The sequence below is a fragment of the Rhineura floridana genome, chromosome 3 (assembly GCF_030035675.1).
Source record: "Rhineura floridana isolate rRhiFlo1 chromosome 3, rRhiFlo1.hap2, whole genome shotgun sequence".
Taxonomy (NCBI): Eukaryota; Metazoa; Chordata; class Lepidosauria; order Squamata; family Rhineuridae; genus Rhineura; species Rhineura floridana.
In genome coordinates this window covers 168,239,282-168,262,825 of record NC_084482.1, presented here as the reverse complement: position 1 = coordinate 168,262,825, position 23,544 = coordinate 168,239,282, and the positions used below count along the sequence as shown (strand labels likewise).

The 23,544-nt window shown below is 39.5% G+C and overlaps 1 protein-coding gene across 1 annotated transcript in view; it reads left to right on the top strand.

Moving 5' to 3' along the window:
- The window catches only part of LOC133380728 (contactin-6-like), a 221,844-nt gene that overhangs the window by 57,330 nt on the left and 140,970 nt on the right, over positions 1 to 23,544 (top strand). Inside the window, exon 3 of the mRNA XM_061618572.1 lies at positions 18,426 to 18,521. Within this exon, the coding sequence (XP_061474556.1) occupies positions 18,426 to 18,521 (96 nt within the window). The remainder of the gene's footprint in view (positions 1 to 18,425; positions 18,522 to 23,544) is intronic.

Below are 23,544 nucleotides of genomic sequence, written 5' to 3'. Positions count from 1 at the left end.
TGGTTTTCATGGGTCTGGAACAAAGCAAAGCCATGTAGTACTCAAAGACAATGCAGCCGATGCTCCAGACATCACACAGCTCGGCCCAGCTGAGCTCCAGAATGACCTCAGGCACCTGATAGTGCTGTGTGGAGACGGCAGTGCTGTGGTGCTTGCAGTCAACGGTGGCACTACTGAGATCTTTCACTTTCTCAGCTCTAAGAACTGTAGGCTTGGTGTTAGGCAATTGCTGCCTGTAATCTCAATTGTAGTTGCTGCACATATTCTTCCTGTTTCCTCTTCTAATAAACCAAACTGTATTTTACCCTTTGTGTGCTTTATTAGGTGTTTTGAGTGTGGGGAAATGTATGGAAAAAGCAACGTGTGGTTTTAATTCCAGCAAAAGATCCCACTACTCTCTTGGGATGTGTTTGAGTCTCTAGTGGGTATACAAGCATTTGGGGATTCACACTTACTAGAGGTGAACATAGCAGCCTAATTCCTCCTTGTTTCAGGGTTGCTGGCACTCAAATCAAAGGTTGGTTCTGCCCTATTTTGTGTGGATTTTTAAAATAATGTTTTTAAATTGTACTCATATTGTACACACATTTTACTAAAATACAATTTCTTCATGTAAAATGCACATTTTTCAATGCATTTTAGTGGGAGTTGGATTCCTGCATTGAGCAGGGGGTTGGACTCGATGGCCTTACAGGCCCCTCCAATTCTACTATTCTGTGATTCTATGCAAACAAGTTCAGAAGTGTCAGAGCTGATCAATTTATTGCAAAAAGTGGACCAAACAAATTCCTCCCTGTTCCCTATCCCTTACCCACAGTTGGACAACTCACTAGATAAGTTACTGTAGCAGCTCATGCAGAATCACTGATCTAAAAAGTAGAAAAGAAGAATAAATGTGTATATTTGGAGAAGGAGCTTTTGAAATGTTCAGCAAACATAAAAGCTCATTTTTTCTCTGATTATTTCATCATGTTGTTTACCTTTGAGTGCACACAAATTGCAAGAACACCAGAAAGCAATACGGCATAGCTCAGAATGTCACAATCCTTTTTTACTTGTAGCATATCAGATATTCTGAAATGTACAAAGGCTGGGAATGCATGGGTTTCTTTCCTATTGGCTTCTCCGTCTCTGGTCCATGTGGTAGCCTGCTGCATTACTCACTTGTTGGTATTCTTATCACAATTAAAGAGCCTATGGATACAAGGAAGTTCTGCTTCCTTGGAGTAAATGCTGTCACAGTCATGTTGAGCTTATTATCTACAAAAACATGTATACAGATCTTCTTTATTACTGAAATTCCATGAGGACAATGGGATGTGGTTGTGGAATTTGGAAAAGGAAATAAAGAAGTATTCATTTAAATTTAGTTTTCATTTTGTACATGTGCTTCCTAATTCATCATCTTCCTCTAAAAATCTCAGGGGTGTTTGAGCCTCATAACAATGGTGTATTGTATTGTACTGTATGTTGTACGTCGCCTAGAGTGGCCGTTAACTCGGCCAGATAGGCGACTCAAAAATAAAATTTTATTTTATTATTATTTATAATAGTCAGGTTCAAGTCATGGAAATCACTGACTGGCCTTCGACTGGTCATTTTATTTCATGGGTACTGTTCACTTTATCGGGGGGGTATTTTATGTTCCACCTCAGGCTGCAAAATGTCTTGGGCCAGCCCTGCTTGTTTGTTTACATCCAATCATTTGAAGAACAGATATAATACTTTGGGTGTATATTACTCCTGCACCTGGGTTTCGAACAGTCTAATACAAAATAAAAATGGTAGCTCAAAATCACTGAGCTACAGCTCTTCTTGGCCTGGTAAATCAAATTCAGACACAAAAAATACCTCTTTCCACGATATCTCTCTTCAACAAATATTCATAATTTGGCAACATTTTAAATGTCCATATGAAGTTGTACCTCAGATTTGGAAATAGTGCATGCTAGGGTTGCCAGGCCTCTGGTTTTCACCTGAAGACTACAGATTTTGGGGTTCCTCTCTGGGTCTCCAGGAGACTCAACTTAATCTCTGGACACCCAGCTTTAATTTAAAAAAATTCAGTTTGTAGGTGCTCTGGTTCACGAGATATACACCAAAACGTCAGCAGCCACCCCCCGCAACTTCAATTAAATCAGCTCATAGCTGGATGCTCTAATCCCGCCCTTTCAGGTTTGTAGCCAATAAGAAAAGTCAGGGTTGTGATTTGCTGACCTCCAGGCAGTGCCTAAACCCCATTGCAATGGCAGAAAATGGTAGTTTTTTCCTGCTTATTTGAAAATCTCATAAATTGAGTAAGTATATAGCTTTCACATTTTCTCTCTCTTGTGTACAGGAGTCAAACAAGTTTAAATTTTCCTGGGCTGTTGAAGAGGGCAGTGTTTTGAAAACCTTCCCAATATGAAGCTTTAATCCAATACTTGCTTTTCTGGGAGTAAAGCTGCAATGTTAATCCCACATACCAGGAGTAAACCCCATTGAATTCAATAGGACTTAATTTTGAGTAAACATGGTTAGGATTGTGCTGTAAATTGATGGGACATTTGAGTGAGCATGGCAAAGGATTGTGTTTGTGTTGGAAATCTTTCGCCCTCCAATCCATTTTTTTTGTCACTGCTTTTATTTGGTAGGAAATTAATACTGACTTTAAAAAAATGTTCTGCATTGACCAACTGGTTTTGACAATAAACTGGTTTTGACAATAAACTATTATATGGGGTGTATGTAATTTTAGATCTGCAGTGTAGGTGTGTGGGTGTGTATGGAGTCTTCCCAACAACTCTGTGAGGTAGGGTTGGTGACTGGAAACCAAGGTAGCTCACAATAAGAAATATATCCCTTTAAAATCCAATAACCATAAAAACAAGTATAAATAGTTCCAAAACGACTTAAAGGGTCATGCTTCTGAATTTTGGGTCGAGTGAGTGTTCCTTATCACTTGAGACTGCAGTTCTCTGCATGCTTCCCTGTTTGAGGAAGCTCCACTGAATACATTGGGACTTGCTTCTGAGTAAACAAACATAGGATTGCACTGTAAATATCTTTACAAGTTATGTAAATAATAAACATCTTTGACAGCCATGCTTACATAAACATTTCTTCATACTATGTCCCAATAAGTATTTGATTTCACACTATGGTTGTAGATTATTTCCTCTACATTTTAAGTGTGCCCTTCTTTCTTGAGGTGGTCTTGGTTCCCTTCTGTTGTTTTCGGGCAGATAGGCTGAGAGATGGTGAGTAGCCCATGGTCACTCAGTACACTTTATAGCTCTATTTCCATTTTGAAAAAAATAATTAAAACAATTTACATGCAGGCAAAGTATATGACGTAGGTCCACACAATACATGTAAAGCACATCCAACTTGCATTTAAAGCACATGACTTTCCCTAAAGAATCCTGCAAAGTGCAGTTTTCTCCTCATGGTTATAGTTCTCACCACCCTTAACAAACAACAGTTACTATGATTCTGTGGTGGGATTCATGTGCTTCAAATGTGTGTTGAGTGTGCTTTAAATGAATGGTGTGGATCTGCACTAGGTATGCTGTGCATTCATTAGTGAATTGAAAATAACAATTTTATAAGCTACATTTTTAAAGAGGGGAAGGGTTGTAGCTCAGTGGTAGGGCATAAGCTTTGCATGCAAAGGTCCAAAATTCAATTTCTAGGGACTATTGCCTGGAATCCTGGAGAGCCAATGCTAGTCCATGTTATCAGTACTGAGCTAGATGGTATCAAATGGTCTGAGTCAGTAGAAGGCAGATTCCTTTGTTCCTAAAAGTGGAAAGAGACCCAAGGGCCACAGTGACTCCAAAATTTATTTATTTATGTTATTTCCACTTTATTGTAAAAAATCTCAAAGCAGTTTACAGAAGGAACTCCCTTCTCTTCTCCCTCTCTCATAATACTAGAACTCGTGGACATTCAAAGAAGCTGAATGTTGGAAGATTCAGGACAGACAAAAGGAAGTACTTCTTTACTCAGCGCATAGTTAAACTATGGAATTTGCTCCCACAAGATGCAGTAATGGCCACCAGCTTGGACGGCTTTAAAAGAAGATTAGACGAATTCATGGAGGACAGGGCTATCAATGGCTACTAGCCGTGATGGCTGTGCTCTGCCACCCTAGTCAGAGGCAGCATGCTTCTGAAAACCAGTTGCCGGAAGCTTCAGGAGGGGAGAGTGTTCTTGCACTCGGGTCCTGCTTGCGGGCTTCCCCCAGGCACCTGGTTGGCCACTGTGAGAACAGGATGCTGAACTAGATGGGCCACTGGCCTGATCCAGCAGGCTCTTCTTATGTTCTTATGTTCTTAACTAAAACAATATAATTATTGACAAAAACTGTGCATTTGGTTTCTTTTTCCTAAGTGTAGAACTTTGCATTTATCCCTGTTGAATTTCATTCTGTTGTTTTCAGCCCAATGCTCCAGCCTATCAAGGTCCCTTTGGATTTTGTTTCTGTCTTCCACAGTATTAGTTATGCCCCCCAATTTTATATCATCTGCAAATTTGATAAGCATGCTCTGTACTGCCTCATCCAAGTCATTAATAAAAATGTTAAAGAGCACTGGGCCCAGGACTGAGCCCTGTGGTAGCCCACTCATTACTTCCGCCCAGTTTGAGAAGGAACCATTGATAAGCACTCTTTGAGTACGATTCTAGAGCCAACTGTGGATCCATCTAATATTTGTTCCATCCAGCCCACATTTAGCTAGGATGCTAATCAGAATATCATGGGGCACTTTGTCAAAAGTTTTGCTGTAGGTTATTTAATTGTATTGCTTGATAAGATCTCCTACCCACCACCCTATTTCCAATGTCCCACATCTGATTAATTGAGATATGTCAATTAATGAAAGCATTGAGCAACATCGAGCTGACCACTGTGAGATTCCTATTGATTTTTCTTTTGCATTTTTATGATTATTGTTGGTCTTTTGAGTATAACTTTTATATTACATGATGATGTATCAATGCCATTGAAAGCATCTCATTGCGGACATTGCTCAGTCATTTGGGGGAGCCTGTCGTTTAGGAATAGTTTAAGCGTTGCAGAAGGAAGTTTCAGAAAAGAACTATTTTGGTTTGGCCTGATTGTTCCTAACAAATACATGTTGATTACTACTCCTCATCCAGTTTTTTCTTTTAGTGCTTAAAAACCAAATAGTGTGTATGATTTGGTCTAATTTTGTCTCTGGTATTGAAGAACAGCTAATCAGTCTGTAATTCCTTGAGTCTTCTCCCACTCATTTTAAAGCCTAGATAATATATTCACTCCTCTCTAGACTTTTCAGCTTTCACCAGCTAACACCTTCAGAATCCTTGAGTAGTTACCACTAGGCCTCATTGACTATATGGATTTTCTGCATATACTGTGATATGCTTTGTTATCCTGTCATCATAAAAAAAACATGGACCAAGGCTGGCTTTATCTGTGCAGAGCTTGACACTGAAATCCCTTGGATTTCATGGATACTGATGAAATAGGGAGCATAGAGGGATACAGCAATTTGTTAGACTAGGACCTAAATCAATGTATTGCAGCTATGCTAATAAATCAAAGGACCTATATGGCCTACAGACTATTAAATATTAAAGCAGAATTCAGTAGAAATACAGTGGAAAGACTTCTTGGTGTGTGTCATTAATGCACATGCCAGGAATCAACATTTGAAATGGGAGAAATTCATCCTGAGTTCATTGCTCGAAACTCAAGAGGTTTTGGGGACAGCTGAAATGAAATTTCTCAGAAGACATTTTTCTGAGACAGTTGCTGAGATTTTGCCTTTCTTTCTCTTACCCCTCTAGAAAAAGATCACTTTGCAGAATTTGTCTGAATATTCACCTCCATTTTTGCTGGTAGTCTCTCCCCCCCCCATGACCCCAAATAATACTAGGTCTGAGGCATTATGGAGTATGAAAAATGGTATTTAGGCTACCAGCACAGTTGCAGGTGCTGCCACTTGCAACAGCAGTAAAATAAAATAAATAAATAACCCCTTAGTATAGAAGATGTACTATTGCCATTGCTAATAGTGAGCCCCAACCTCAAGAAACTGTTTGAGAATTTATCCTTCCCCTAAAGAAATGTGGTGAAATCCCACCAATTTCTCTGGAGAATACAAAGAGCCTGTGTGCAAGTAGCTCCAATTCAGAGTATGGAGAAAAGATACTGTATGTGCCTCTAAATGCTTGAATCTATCTATCTATCTATCTATCTATCTATCTATCTATCTATCTATCTATCTATCTATCTATCTATCTATCTATCTATCTATCTATCTATCTATCTATCTATCTATCTATCTATCTATCTATCTATATAATCTGTATAGGGCGTCAAGCTGCGCGCATATACAGTTTTCTGTATATGAACCTAATGGAACTTGCTTCTGAATAGATATGTATAGAATAATAACAGAAACCTATTTCCTTACATAAAATCCTTAAATGTATTTCTTACTGTTTCCTGTTCATGCAGTTAACTCCTTGATTGTGTCACTGATCACCAGATTTGCAATCCATTTCTTAGGATGATTAGACATTTCTTTTTCCAAAAGTGATGTGAGCTTCCTCAACACTAGAACTATTGACAAAACAATATAACTTCAGTGCATCCTTTGTATTAGTCAGAAAGTAAATCCCATCATGTTCAATGGGATTTATTCAGAGTAGGGTTGCCAGGTCAGAATTATGCCAAAGCCTGAGATTTGGGGGGCAGGCCCTAGTGATATCATAGGGATGTGCCTGAGTGATTTCATAGGAGAGGCCCAAGGGATGTCACAGGTGAGGGACTGAGTGATGTCACGGGGGGGCGAGTGATTTCATTAGGCATGATACATTAAGCATCAAACAGTTGCTTGGCGCATACAGTTCAAACAAAAACATTCCTCTGATTGGAAATGAAGATAGAAATCTTAGCTAAAAGATGAAGCCTGGATAAGGAACATTTAATCTAGCCAACCTGCTTCTGGCAAAAAGGGTTTAACTGCCCTCAGGCCAGACCAGTCACCAGAAGGCCATTGTAGGAAGAAAAGAGCCTAGCATTTTGGAGATGTTAGATGGGAGCACTCAGGAGTAAAGATAGATGCCCCCGAAGACTGCAATTCTAAACACACTTACTATGGGACTAAGCCCCATAGAACTCAATAGGACTTACTTCTCTGCCTTTGACCGTGTAGATCATGAAAAACTATGGAATGCTTTAAAAGAAATGGAGGTGCCACAGCATCTGATTGTCCTGATGCACAACCTATACTCTGTACAAGAGGCTACTGTAAGGACAGAATATGGAGAAACCAACTGGTTCCCAATCGGAAAGGGTGTGAGACAGGGATGTGTATTATCACCCTATTTGTACATATCATACAGAAAGCAGGATTGGACCAAGATGAAGAAGGTGTGAATATTGGAGGGAGAAATATAAATAATTTAAGATATGCAGACAATACCATGCTACTAGCAGAAACCATTAATGATTTGAAACGAATGCTGAGGAAAGTTAAAGAGGAAAGCACAAAAGCAGGACTACAGCTGAATGTCAAGAAGACTAAAGTAATGACAACAGAAGATTTATGTAACTTTAAAGTTGACAATGAGAACATTGAACTTGCCAAGGATTATCAATACCTCGGCACAGTCATTAACCAAACTGGAGACAATAGTCAAGAAATCAGAAGAAGGCTAGGACTGGGGAAGGCAGCTATGAGAGAACTAGAAAAGGTCCTCAAATGCAAAGACATATAATTGGGTGTTAGAACAAATTAAACCAGAACTGTCACTAGAAGCTAAAATTATGAAACTGAGGTTATCATACTTTGGACACATCATGAGAAGACATGATTCACTAGCGAAGACAATAATCCTAGGAAAAACAGAAGGGAGTAGAAAAAGAGGAAGGCCAAACAAGAGATGGATTGATTCCATAATGGAAGCCACAGACCTGAACTTACAAGCTCTGAACAGGGTGTTTCATGACAGATGCTTTTGGAGGTCACTGATTCATAGGGTCGCCATAAGTCGTAATCAACTTGAAGGCACATAACAACAAACAAAAATTAGTGGTGATCTTTTCTCTTAATCTATTGCTGGTCCTATTTTATTTATTAAATTAATATCCTGACCTTCCTCTCAGAAGGAGCCCAGGGCAGCAAACAAGTGATAAAACACTAAAAAAAAAAAAGAACGTAAGAACATAAGAAGAGCCTGCTGGATCAGGCCAGTGGCCCATCTAGTTCAGCATCCTGTTCTCACAGTTGCCAACCAGGTGCCTGGGGGAAGCCCGCAAGCAGGACCTGAGTGCAAGAACACTCTCCCCTCCTGAGGCTTCCGGCAACTGGTTTTCAGAAGCATGCTGCCTCTGATTAGGGTGGCACAGCACAGCCATCACGACTAGTAGCCATTGATAGCCCTGTCCTCCATGAATTTGTATTATGAGAGAGGGAGAAAAACTTTTCTGTATCCACTTGCTCAATGCCATGCATAATTTTATACACTTCTATCATGTCTCCTCTGACCCGCCTTTTCTCTAAACTAAAAAGCCCCAAATGCTACAAACTTTCCTCATAAGGGAGTCGCTCCATCCACTTGATCATTCTGGTTGCCCTCTTCTGAATCTTTTCCAACTCTATAATATCCTTTTTGAGATGAGGCAACCAGAACTGTATACAGTATTCCAAATGCGGCCGCACCATGGATTTATACAACAGCATTATGATATCGGCTGTTTTATTTTCAATACCTTTCCTAATTATCCCTAGCATGGAATTTGCCTTTTTCACAGCTGCCACACACTGGGTCGACATTTTCATCGTGCTGTCCACTACAACCCCGAGGTCTCTCTCCTGGTCGGTCACCGCCAGTTCAGACCCCATGAGCGTATATGTGAAATTCAGATTTTTTGCTCCGATATGTATAATTTTACACTTGTTTATATTGAATTGCATTTGCCATTTTTCCGCCCATTCACTCAGTTTGGAGAGGTCTTTTTGGAGCTCTTCACAATCCCTTTTTGTTTTAACAACCCTGAACAATTTAGTATCGTCAGCAAACTTGGCCACTTCACTGCTCACTCCTAATTCTAGGTCATTAATGAACAAGTTGAAGAGTACAGGTCCCAATACCGATCCTCGAGGGACTGCACTTTCTACAGCCCTCCATTGGGAGAACTGTCCGTTTATTCCTACTCTCTGCTTTCTGCTTCTTAACCAATTCCTTATCCACAAGAGGACCTCTCCTCTTATTCCACGACTGCTAAGCTTCCTCAGAAGTCTTTGGTGAGGTACCTTGTCAAACGCTTTTTGAAAGTCTAAGTACACTATGTCCACTGGATCACCTCTGTCTATAGATATATCTCAATATATTTAAAAACATCTTTTAAAACATCTTAAAAACAATTCCAAAACACACAGATGCAGACTAAGATAAGGTGTAAGATACAGAAAAAGGCAATGAACAAACATACCCTCTCTCACACCTCACTGTAGTCTCTGTTTCTCTCACCCACCCCATCAATGTTTTATAATAAAACAAGTCTTACAAGAAAGAGAAGGGATTTTTGCCTCCTTACCTCTTCAACCAAGAAAACCTGTACAGAATACTTCTCCTGTCGTCTCAGAGTCAGTTCCTTTTCCTTGCAGTCAGAAAATAATTAATAGAAACATCCAAACTCATACAACCAGCTGCATTTAACTACACACATACTCTTTCTCCTCCCCATTTATTTTCTCTCTCTTTCTCTCCCCTACTCTTGGCTTTTGGCTGGGAAACCCCCACACACACATATCTGCCCCCTTTTTTGCTACTGGGTTGGGAATTGCAATCCTTGTTAACTAACAAACAAAACAAGACAGTGAGGAGTTTCTCCCAGACAGAAAGGCATTTGTGTGTAATTAGCATTACAAGGTAATATAGGTAATAAATTGTTAGTCCCCTGAACACAGGCTGTGCAGTTACTTATTCAAATCTTAGGAATGGGTGCACTTTGAAAATTGCTAAATTCATAATTTTCTGTTATATTTGCTTGGGTGAAGAATTGCACTCTGATCCATCATAACCAGATCTATTAGTCATTATGCCATAATATATCATATCGTATATAGCACAGCATCTTCAAAGAAATTGATCCACCCCCACCGCCCTTAGAAGATACTAGCTTGATAAGTGTCTGTGCTAATGCTTTTTTGCATTATTCAGTAATGGGCTATAATTACAACAGTAATATTTAAGATTATATAATGGCAAAACATTTATGGACTCAAATAAAAAGTTCAAGAAAGCATGAAATTGCATTAATTCCAACAAACTGTTAGTAATTATGCAAGGTGATAAATTTTGACTTGCTCTAATTATCCATAACATGTATTAGGATGTTCTTATCTTTTGATTGGTATTTAGGAAGACAAGGTTATTTAATATTTCTTCCTAAAATAAGTTCTAATTTCTAACTCATTCATTGTATTAATTTTACTAACTTGTTTCTTGTATTTCTAACTTGTTTCTTGTATTAGTTTAACTCTACAATTGGGTCCATGGCCTAAGCATGGATTGGCTCTGATGATTCATTTATCTGAATCCGCTATTATCTTTACCATGCCCTGTATCAAGGGAGCTCAGGGCAGTATACAGAGTTCCCCCATTTTTTTCACTACAACCCTGTGAGATAGCTTAGGCTGAGAGAGAACAACGGCTCAAAACTCACCCAGTGAGATTTGTGACTGAGTGCTCATCAGAAGCCAGATTTTCCTGGTTATGGCTAACCGCTACACCCCACTGCCTCTTTAGCAAAATTTCCACCATATATTCCCATAAATGCATTCCTATTCCATACAATATCTCTTTACCAATTTTCCAACCAGTGAAGCAAGCAAGGAGGCTTTGTTGAGTGCACCACTTCCATTTGAAATATAGCATGTGGTGATCATATTCAGGGCCTTTGCAGTTGTGCAACACTGGAACAAGGTTTGGGGAGGTCCTGGATGAGGTGCCTTGTGCCCCCTCCCATGCTGCCACCTTGGGTAAATGAAGATGATGAGGGCTGCAGCCCCTTTCCCCGTCAATTTCTCAGCATCACTGCTGCCCCTCCCCATAGTAAGCTTACCAAGCCAGGTGGCAGCAGATGCAGTGGGGACATGTAGCACTCAACTCACCAGTTCCAGTGGGCCCTCCATGCTGAGTAAATCCCTTATACATAGGTACTGTTGGATTCCATGTCCTTTCAATGCCAGGCAGCAAAACATGAGAGCTGCAGACCAGCAACATCTGGAGAGCCACAGGGTCCCCATCGCTGTCTTAGGGGAAGAGAATGTGTGCTATATACAAAGAATTAGCCTTCCATATAAAAATACACTGTATAATTTCAGTGCTTTGTGATCCAGTTACCTTACAGCTGAATGATAAACTCCAGATGTCATCAGTATTAATTATAATGGTTGGCATTAAACATTGAGGATGGGAGGGAAGAAATAAAGAGTATATATTCTCTATTCTGTGGCAGATTGTTATTCCCATTAGTACTAATGAAAGCAACAAACAAAGGAGGAAAATGTCTGTGTACATTACATTAGTGCATTTCTTGGGATACAGTTGTATACCACCTTACCTAAAGACCTCAGCAATCAATGTGGACTTGCCCATCTTTTGATGACTGCAATACAAGGCAATTTGAGTGCCTTTAAATTGTTGATTATTCTCTCACTTTACTGCTATTGTGGTTTCTTTTATTATACCACTAGGCTATCTGAGTTAAGTGTGAAGAAACATTTAGTGTGAGGGTTCCATTGTCAGCTTGAAACTGACCAATGTGCTACCTTTAAAAAACAATAATACAAAGTTCATGTGTGTTTCGTTTGTCACATATGCACATGCATGCAAATATCCACAAGGGTCAGTATTTTCATTCTGTCTGTCATATGCAAAGATGTAAGTGTGGTGCTAAATTCATCATAGGGCTAGGCAGAACTTTCAAATGGTCTTTATTTCAACCATTCAAGGGGTGGTGGAACCAAAGAAGAGATGCTTCAGAAAAGGGCAGGGAGCTGTAGAACTTGGTGTAAAGTTTTGAGGGGCTAGGATGTGAATCTGTGCTTGTGCTTCCCTTATCTATGGAACGAGGTGGCCAAGGACTCTTTCCCTTTAAAATAGTATGGGGTGGGGTGAAGGTTGTTCACATGTTCACCTGCTTTTTCAAGGAAACCTTGTCAGGTTGGAATCTTTTCTTCAAAGACCCCTTGCCACTGCAAGCACAAAGAGGGAGTTTTAAACCTGTCTGTTTCAAAGGTGGAATCCCTTGGCCACCTTATTCATAAGGGAAGCAGAAGCATGCACATCCCAGCCATTCAAAATGTCCCCAGTCCCTGCTAGTTTTCACACCCCCTGCTAGGGATGGGAGAGAAATTCAATTCAGTTCACACTTAAAGCTGAATCTATCAAATTTGCACTTTCTGAAATAATATGAGAATTGAAAATGCAGCCATCCTTCAAAATTCACACATCTGAATTTTGCAATGCAGTTCTCCACTCAACCAGTGTTTACAAAAATGCATGTATGAGGGGAAGGTGTGCGTAACAATGAAAATAACATTCAAATTGTATTGTGTTAAGGAAAATTGCTTGCAAAATATTTACTTTAGTCAAAGCTGCATACAAATGTGTTTGTTAGGAGAAATTTGCACTAAAATGATGAAGAATTTTTATGAGGTTTTTTTAAAAAAACAAATAGTGACAGAAATGTAGAGAACTGGATTTAAGACTGGAAAAATAAGAATCTGAGAAAAGTGAAATGGATGGCTCCTTCCATCCCTATTCCCTGTGAAAGGGGCAGAGTAAATAATGTATCTTTCACAGGGAGAAAAGATTTTTGGGGGAAAAGAGGGTAGGGTTCGGCACAGCATTAACTCACAGTTAAGCACATTTTAACTCATATATAGCTCATATACAAACATTAATTTCTGTCACGTGCTGAAGTGCACCTGTACACACATACACTTGCATCTGAACACCATCTGAGCACACAACATCTCCATCTCTTTCTTCTTTTATATTAATACATTGTTGTCGTTGTTATTTGCCTTCAAGTCGATTATGACTTATGGCAACCAGAAAATGTAAATCACAAGCAGAACCTCTGTTCTTCTATATACAGTCAAAAGGAAGCTTGGGTGTTAGAGATGTCAATTGCGGTTTATTTGTATTTTTCTTTACACACCTTCAGCAATAGCAGCTTTTCTCTTGAAGCTAGTTTCTTCAGGATACACTGTATAGATTATATGGTCTAAACTGCCTCCTTTTAAGACTGGGGGCTAATGTTCATTTGAGGCCTCATGCTACAACTTGCGTCAATATCATTTTTAGTCAGCTGAACCAAACCCTAAGCCTAAATATGCATATAATGCTTTTTAAAAATCTATATTTGACATTAGAAGCAGTATATTAAGATTTTATGTTCCTAAGATTGAAAGAGTAAAAATTACTATATACAGTAGTATATTGGATTCCCTTGCAGTGTTTCAAGTAATATAATCATCAGATACAAATTTATTTATTTATTTATTTATTTTACCCGCCCTTCATGAACAAGTACCAGGGCAGGGTGGAACAACTTAAAATTCAGTATTAAAAACAATTAAAACATATCACAGTCACAAGAATGGGGGGGTCCTGAAAGCATATATCTCAAATGCCAAAGACCAGGGCAAAGAGGTATGTCTTTAGCATTCACAGAAAAACTGCACAGTAAAGGTGCCAGGCATTCCTTCTGTGAGGAGGGAATTCCACAACTTAGGGACTGCAATAGAGAATGCCCTCTGATGCTGATGACAAACTATGTTCAGGTTATTGTAAAAGTTATATTGGGTGATCGCCTACTAAGTCATATTCAGAGAAGACCCATTGAAATTAATAGCTATGACTAACATTAGACATCATCTTCTTTTTTCTTCCTTTTTAGCAGCAACTTCAGATATGAGCTTATCAAAAGTAATTTATCTCAGAAGATCCCATTTTATAGAGAGAACAGATAATGATCTCAGTCTTGACTTCAGCATTGCTAGCCATGATTTATTTTTAATAAAGGATAACTTGGAGAATGCTCTTTCTTCTTCACAGTTTCAAATGGGCAGGGTTAGATAAAGCAGAAAGCTATAGTAACATTTGAAAAAGCTTAAACCAATGCCTTATTGTAAATTATCTTCAACATCTTATTTGTAGTAGTCTTAGACCCATCATCTTCCTCTGTAGTATCTGAAACATGATTCCTCACAGCTTGGCAGGCACTCCCTGATTAAAAAAAAAAAGCAGAAAGGCGGGGAGGAGGGAGATGATGAGGTGTGAGAGTAACATTCCATTTCTAAATAATTAAATTTGATTTGTGATGCATTAATTGTGTTTCTAAGGTATGTTTATTTGTGCTAAATGTATGCTTGCTTCCAATGGTGGAGTTTCATTTCATATTTTTCCCATCAGATTTATGGAATTCAAGTTAGTGGAATTGGGGGTGGGGGATCTGTCAACAATGTGGCCATATCTATTTATCAGTGTTGATTATCATTGTTGATGTGGCCCCCTCTCCATGTATAAGGCCAAGGACAATTGTCCCCCATTGTCCTTCTAAATAGGGTGTGAGTCTATCTGACTTCTTTCTTGCCATTTTCAGTTGCCAGGAAAGAGAATGTAAAAACAACATCCTCTAATGGCCTGTTCAGGACATTCATCTGAAAGTGTGTGATCTAAAAGTTTGTAGAAGAAAGGGCATGCAAACCTCACCCCTAACATCTCCCACATTTGGCAGCTCTACTTCAAATCTCCCTGCATTGAGAGGGAAGGTCTGAAGGGGGATTCACTAGTCATGCAGTGTTGGCCACTCTGTGGCTCTCCAGATGCTGCTGAACTACAGCTCCCATCAGTCTCAGCCAACACAGCTCATGGTCAGGGATGATGGGAGCTGTAGTCCAGCAGCATCTGGAGAGCCACAGAGTGGCCACCCCTGCACTAGTGCATTCAGTCACCAGTGACTCCTCCCAACTTTTAGACAAAGGCTGGAATAGGGCTTAGCTGCTGTTAGCATCCAGGATGTTTGCTTACCTTCTTTGGCAACTCTGGCCATGCTGTATCTGATTGGAAACCCACGGTATTGCTTTAAGAAAAGCAATGTTCATCATGGAAGTTCTGAGTGAAATTGCAAGCGTTGGCAAGGTTAAATGACACCAGCTAAATAACTTCCCTGTTCTGTCAATCTGCTTCCCAGCATTCTCTAGAAATGTCCCCATATGGTTCAGGGTATATCAGTAATGTTCTTGTGATAATCTAATTTGGTTAACACAGAGAAACATATGTTTTCGCTGCCATAAGCATATCTCATGCTTGCTGTGGTCTGTGAATGCTTTCCACAGATGGTGATGACTTGCCACCATGTGCAGCTGAGCCCTGGCATCACCATGCCATACTCAGAAGGATCACATTCACACCTGAGCCTTCTATTAAGTCTACCTGATATCACTGCAGATTTGACGGATTAGCCTGCACCATGCCAATAGCCACATGCCAGAATACAATGATGAAAGAGAACTGTCAGGGGAGAGAGGAGGGGGCAATTGGAAGGCAATTGCAGCTGATAGCAAAATGCAGTGTGAGTGAACTCGATGTTCACAAAGTAAGACAAATGCAGGCAGAGGAAAGGGAGAATTATGGAGAGTCAGGTGATAACTTATTCATAGATTTCTGCAGAAAGCACAGTTAGTGAACATGCCATCTGTGAAATAAAGCTGCTGTTCCTCAAATGTCTAATAGCAATTGCAATCCACTCTGAACACCTGATCTCTGCTCTGTGCTCCTTGAGGACAAAAACATGATGCTTTATTAGTTTGTGCCATGCTATGTTATAGCATCATTTTAGTTAATCCACTAACAGTAAGAAATTGTAGATGATCATGCAGTTTCTTTTAAAAAAATGCACTCATGTTGTATCATCAACACTTAGGCTATTAAATAAGCTGATTAATGATTTCTAATATGAAACCAATCTAGCTTTCAACATTTTTGTTGCTGTAGGCCCAGAGCTTGGAAAAGTTACTTTTTTGAACTACAACTCCCATCAGCCCCAGCCAGCATGGCCACTGGATTGGGCTGATGGGAGTTGTAGTTCCTATGTGACGATAAACATTTTTGGGCGAAATGTGATTGGATGCTTATTTTTTCAATGGCATTGTATTTTTGAAAAAGTGAATATGATACTTCCTAATTATTTGCTGTCTCCTTCTGATACTCTTAACCTAGGTTGTATTTTCTTCTTTAAAATGTCAAGCTGTGTGGAATACTTTTCTTTTTGTGTGGAAAAGATTAAAAATATCAGTTTTTAGATGTACTTCATGTGTTAGTAAATTGGACCAAATTGTCTCAGCATATGGAATACCATTGCCTATTTCATGATGTGTACATCCAAAGAAATCCAATAAATGAGACCAATGTTTAGCCAATGAGCAAATGATTCCAGGATTTGTGAAATTACTGTCATACATATTCCCCTGAAGTTGTTTTCTTGCAACCTCAGCAGTTCAATGCAGGACAGAACAATATACACACATGTTATGCTGTCTGTTCCATAGAAAGACATTTCATATTAACAGTGTTCATTTTATCCTTTTAACTGAATTTTCCTTTTATTTCTCAGACACATCTAAAAGTTAGGCCTTCCTATAAGGAGAAGAGCACGACTTCAGTAGCTCAGTTGCTTAGTTATCTTTGTCTAACTTGTTTGAGATTATACTTTTAATCCTGTTCTTCCTTCACTTGTTTTAGGTTTTTGCCTTTGATTCTCTGTGTTGGATCCAGGCTGTTGATACTCAGTGCAGCATGACTAACCTAAGTACTGTTGATGTTAATGAAACTCAAGCATGACTAACTTAGTTGGCTCCAACTCTATGTAGGAGTTTGTTTTTTGCAAGTTAAAATATCTTCCCCATCTTCAAATTTCAATACATTATATGGAAGTTCTACTTAGATGTGGAAATACTTAAGATCAAATACTTAGATTAATTCTGCTAAGAGAATGAAGTTCCTTACTCAAGTGAAGGGGCAGATTGGATGGAGTTATAGGAGGCACAACAGGCTAATGTCCTCTCAAACCATCCCAGGGGTAGGAAGGGAAACACAGCTGTGTTATGCTTTATGGCTAACACTCCATGAAGAGAAGCTGCCCCTGTGGAGGACTGGACTGAGCCCATAGTATAAAAGACAGACACACACATTCAGTGGAATAAAATAAGCTATTTATATCCTTAAGAATGCAAGAAAAGTCCTGCTTATCAGATATGATATATCATGTCATTCTGTCTCTAACAATGATTAGCCAAATACTTCTGGGCAGCTCACAAATAGAGTCTAAAGGCAACAGCTCCTTACTGCTGTTTGCTTCTCATCAACTGGTATTCATAGGCATACTGCCTATGAACCTGGAGGTTCTATTTAGTTATCATAACCATTGATAGGTCTATCCTTCATGAACTACTTTATTCTACGAGGGTAGTGCTGGGAATGATATGGGCTTAGAGGAAGTCTGAACTTTAACAATGACCCCCTTCCCCTCCCTAAAAAGTTTGCTTTTTAAGGAAATTATAGAATTTTAAGATAGGGTGCAGTTATGATTCATCATTATTTCCTGAAAATAATGGGGCCATATAGTCCATTAGACTTACTTACTTAAAATTTAGATTTAGGACAATAAATATTTATCCTTTCATTTTGTTCTTCAATTTCTTGTCTAACTTGAACATCAGTGTAAAGGACTCCATTGATGGTAGGATATAGGCTATGGGCAGGAAATGAGTATGGCCTAAACTAGTATATCATTGAACAAAAATGGAATCATGTGTAGATTTCCATGTGTCTAGGAGAAATATTATAGCATTTCTTCTTGTAAAACTGGCTGAATGTTCAAAGGAGATGGTACAGGAAGGGGCAGAATCAAATGCTTTTAAAAAAAAACAGGTCCCCAAAGCAAAAGCAATCACACAACTAAAGGGGAACATAAACTTCAAAAATGTGTAGCTGCTGTATGACTACATAGCTATAATCTCCCTCCCTAAGAGAGTGCACAGTGTATTTATGAGAGGCTGAAACGGCTTACAGTTCAGTTCAGCCACCTCTGAACAGACCATATCTTCACAGGAGATAAGAACACAAAAGTTGAAAGACCAAAACAAACAGAAGTTGAGTATATATTTTTCATCTAATAGGGAGCTTAGCAGTGTGATATTGATGGTTCAAGTAAAACTTGCCAAGGCAACAGACACTACTCAAGATCCAATAAGGACATAGGCAAATCACCCTCATGCTTCCTCTAGTCCGCTCAGTACGGACAGCAAAATGGGTTCAACGGTTGGGAAATGGAAATATCTGACATGTTTTAATTATTTTTTCTCCTAAAGATCTCGAAAAGTTTGAAACCAAAGCAAGAAGCACCGTATCAGTCAGAGAAGGACAAGGAGTCGTTCTACTTTGTGGTCCTCCACCACACTATGGAGGTAGTATAAGATGTTTTTATTGTGTTTTTACAGTATTTGCCAGCACAAATGGGTTGAATGTGCTGCACATTTTTGGGCATGGCCTATCCTAATACAGGATTTATAATAGGACCTAAGGGACATGTCCATCACCATGCATTGCACTGAGGAATTCTGCCAGCATTGGATACTGGGCAGGCTAGAGGGAGACACGCAGATAAAGAGGCCCTGGAGATCTCCAGAACCTATAATGGCCTGGCACACACTAGACGGAGTGTGGGATTTTATTGAGGTCTATCTGTATGTGCACATCATTACCCCACTCATGCTATGATAGATGATGCTGGTAATGTACTGTTATCTAATACTAGTAATGGTTATCAGGATTGAGTCACAAAACAAACCATCCTGCAGTTTCTTTGCATGAACCCTGTAATGCCAACTTAGATGTGATACAGATTTCTGTATATATATATACATATGTATGTGTGTAGAACATAGGATGTACAAATGTGAAAACCTGTTGAAAATAAACAATGGTCCATGTAAATAAAAATGCAGTATTTCAGAAAAGTATGGCAACCTTTAATGACTGCATTTTTAAAGTAATTCCTAATTATTCAGTTGCCAATACCAAAGAAGCAAGAAACATAATGTCCTCAAAACATAATGGAATGCTTTTCAATTAAGTACTGAAAATGTATTTCTTTAGTGAGGTGGAAAATCTGTGCAAGACATTATTATGGTGTGCATTTGAAATAAAGGACAACACTGTTGATCCCTTTGTAAGGCAGCCCTCCATTCCATACACCTTTTGAGCCCTGAGCATTTCTTCATCTATTGTAGGCTCCAAATAGGAGGTGTGCCCATAAGAGCAGGCAGCAATGCGATATAGCATAACATACGGGTAAGCTGCTTGTGCCAGCACAGAGAATGGTAGCAATGAACAGAAGCTGGGAATCACTCTAATTTCCTTCCCATGTATAGCTGGTATCTGAGGGAGCATTTGTTGCACCTATCCCTCCATGTAGGAGACATTTAAGTTGCAGCTGGCTACAAAACTTTGCACTGGAATAGAGCTGGAATAGCTGGAATAGAGCTTGCCAGCAGCTTACCAGGGTGGAGCTGGGGTGAGGCAAGGTGGCAGTCTGGTCAGGGCTGCATGGATGCATCACAAAAGTGGATATATCTAAATACTGTGTCCAAAACAGGAATGTGTGGCTCTAGAATGATTGCATATTTGTAAGCATATCATTCACGTACTCACAAAAGCTGGAGGGCTTTTCAAAATGTTTGGGAAAATTGCTCGCAACCCCCCAGTGTACCTGTTGAAACCAATAGAGATTTCTTAAACCTGCTGCATGCTCCAGAAGTGCAGATGGGCAGGAAAAAGTGACCCACACATGAAGACCTTCTTGTCCCGGGGTTGCTTTTGCTTTGTCCTCCCTGTACCCCTCAGCATAAACTTTGCTTCAGAGCATCCAGTAGGTTTTTTGCCCAATGAATTTAGTAGAGGCCTCAGTGCTGTTCAATTTCAATAGATAAATTGAAACCTAACAACATAAGAAGTGTACTGCTGGATCAAACCAAGGGAATATTCACTCCTATGTGCTGTTTTCACAGTGGCCAACCAGCTACCCATGAGCAGGATATGAGTACAGTAGTCCTTTTCCACCCATAATCTCTATGAACAATTATTAGGGGACATACTGCCTCTGATAATGGAAGGAATGTATAGCCATCATAACTAGTAGCATTGAGGAGAATAAACAGCCTTGGACCAATGTACCTGAGGGACCGCTTATGCCCATATGTACCTGTCCAGGATTTAATATCATCTGCCTCTGGTCTCCTCTGCGTGCCTGGAGTGAAAGATGTTAGATTGACAGGCACGTGAGAGAGAGCTTTTTCAGCTGTGACCCCCAAGCTCTGGAACACCCTACCCCAAGAAGTTTGCTCTGCTCCCTCCCTGTTGGTTTTCCGGAGACTTCTGAAAATGATCTTGTTCCAGAGAGCCTTTGTGAGAGACTGAAGGTAGAGGCTGACACTGATTTTATGTCTTCTATGTTAAATTTTACCTTTGTAGTCCCTTTAGTACCAATCCCTGTATATATGTATATATATATATATTGTATTTTATGTATTTTAATTTATTTTAATGTTTTTGTGATTTTACTGCTTACAATTTTATTATGTACATGTCTGATTTTATTTTTGTAAGCCGCCCTGAGTGCCCTATTACAGGGTAGAAGGGTGGGATAGAAATATTTTAAATAAATAAATAAATATTCCTCTTTCACAGCTGTCTAAGTTGGTGACCATGTAGTAGTGAGTTTCATAGTTTCACTATGTGATGTGTGGACCTCCTTTTGTCTATCCTTAATCTCCCAAAATTCAGCTTCACTGAATTATCCTGTGTTATAGTATTATGAGGGGTAAAAACATCTCTCTGCCCACTTCACACCATTTATAATCTTTTCAGTGCTATCATCCCCCCTCCTTTACCCAACTTTTTTCTAAACAAAAAAGCCCAAACATAACGGGGGAGTTGCTTCAGCCCCTTGATCAGATTGGCTGTCCTTTTCTTCAACCTGCTACAGACCAGTGGATGGGAGGAAAGTGAGACCCCAAAGACCCTCTTGTCACTTTTTACCTTCTACCAGCCATTTTGGAGCATTCAATAGGTTCACATTTGTCACTTTAAATCAGTAGAATACAGAGGTCTCCACTGATTTTGATAGGCAGGTTTAAATTACTGGATACTCCAAAGCAGCCTAGGATGGACTCTTGGCAGCAGGATCAGTGCCCACTATTATCTGCTGCAAAAGGCATCCAGAGTAGCATAGCTTTGGGGAAGGGGAAAAACTTGCCATACCTGGTGTACAAACAGAATTGAGATAGGGTATCTGATCCAAGTTGGCTCTCCTCACCTTTGTTCTGTTCTCAGACAAATAACATATTTGAGCACCTCCCACTTCCAATACTAGCTCCATCCCTAGTCTAGTATACCTTTCCATTATTGCACAAACGTCATTTTTTCTAGATTTTATTAACTTCCTAATGACTGTATAGAAGGGAGGGACTCTTTCAGAAGGGAGGCATCTTTGATAGATCCCCAGTGACACGCTGTTTCTAATTATAGTCACATAACATCAGAGGAAGTCAGCATAAAGTTCCAGAGAAACCACTAGTGTTTACAGACTCATTATCAGACTATGCTGATGCTGCAACTGGAACATAAATAATGTTTGTAAAATGGCATTGATGATGGCAAGGCTCGGAGTGGGGAAAGAGGCGATATTTTGAAAGGAATCAGTTGGCAGAGAGTTCCTCAGCTCATGAATTATACATTTAATTAAGGAATGCTAAACTGCTAGATTTCAAAACTTCTGATTTACTATGTTTTATTAAAAATACAATTTCCATGGCACTCCTGGCACTCCTGGAGCCAGATAGAAAGAGCTCCACTGTCAGCTGTCAAACTCCAGACAGCAGGAAGGAGCAATTGTGACACAAGGTGAAAAGAAGTCACTGGACAGAAGGGCAATGAGTCAGACAGATCAGAGCTGCTGAGGAATCAGAAAGGAGGTGAACTACCAGTACATGCTAGGAGGCAGCTACAGAGAATGAAGAACAGGAAAAAGTTAGCATGTAAGTTGTCTGTCCAAAGCATAGAAATATTTTAAAAAAGGGGGGGAAGAGTGTAATCCCAAAAGTGCCTGGGGCACATTCAGAAGGAAGTATTTGAAGTGCAGCGATGTCTATTCGGTGTCCATCTCTTATGGTTCATATCATCTGCCAGTGTTGGTCCATCTGCACTGCAGGAGGCAGCAGTTGCGTGACTAGCTGGCTGTGCAGACTGCGTGACTCTGATAGCAGTGAAAAAAAATGTACTGTACAAACCCACTTAAAATGCCTGTGCATAACGCAGTCGCCATCACACTGATTTTTTTTAAAAAAAACTTAGCTCGTAGAATACAATTGGTCAATGTGGGACTAATTTAGACAGGCCCTCTTTGGTTTAGGGCTCTGAAGAGCTCTTTCTTCCTACTAGTCCAGTCAAGTGCTTTCTTAATTTAACGGGTAAATGGCCTGTAGTTGGCAAGTGAGAGCCCTTCACATGAAATGTAATACTTTGGGATTGTTTTGTTTTTTGAAGTGTAAACTATGTTCACTGTTTTCAGAATGGAGTTCCACAAGTGAAATAGCTTTTATTGGCTAATTGAGGCAGCATACTGAGGCTATTCCACCCACTTTTGTTTGTCATTTTTTCACTTGCAAATTGGCATTGAGATTTGCATAAGATGCTATAGGCAACCATGTCACATAGACGAAAGGCCATACAAATATGCTCTTTCTATATGGACTGTGTTGTGCCTGAATTTTAAGTACCCACTTTACTGCTATCCAATACTTCCTGTCCTTCACATATGTGCCAAAACAGGGAGTGGAACAGATTGCCACCTCTAGACACACCTTTTAGTCTTGAGTTGCTTAAATGAAGTCACTCCAAAGGAGCCAGTCAAAGAAAGGGAAGGGTGAATTTTGCCAGACTTTTAAAATCATTCCAAAGAAAGCAGTATGAATACAGAAGACTTAGAATTGAAGAATAGAGTTTGGAGCTTTCTCAAGGGTAATGTAATCCACCCACTTGCAGTGCTGTACTTCCTTAGACTTAATTCCAATTCAGTTGTTACATATAATTATCATCTGTACTTTTAAATGTATGCATGTCCAATGGGCTAACAGTATTATATTAACCTGGTGAGGATATTGTTCCTCCTATCTGATCAAAATCTGCTCCATTGTAACATCCCGGCAATTTGGAAAAGGAAAGGAAAATTGTGAAGGCCATCCAACATACAGTCTCCTTGTCTCTGCACTATTATCCACTTTATTCCCAGGGCTGGTTCAGATATTGGTCTACATCACCTGATCCTGCTATACTTGATTACATTCAGTCAAGGGCATAAATAGTTTCCATTAAAAACTCTTGTGTTAGAGATGAAAATGGATGATCGGTGCTGGCTCAAATCATTACTGA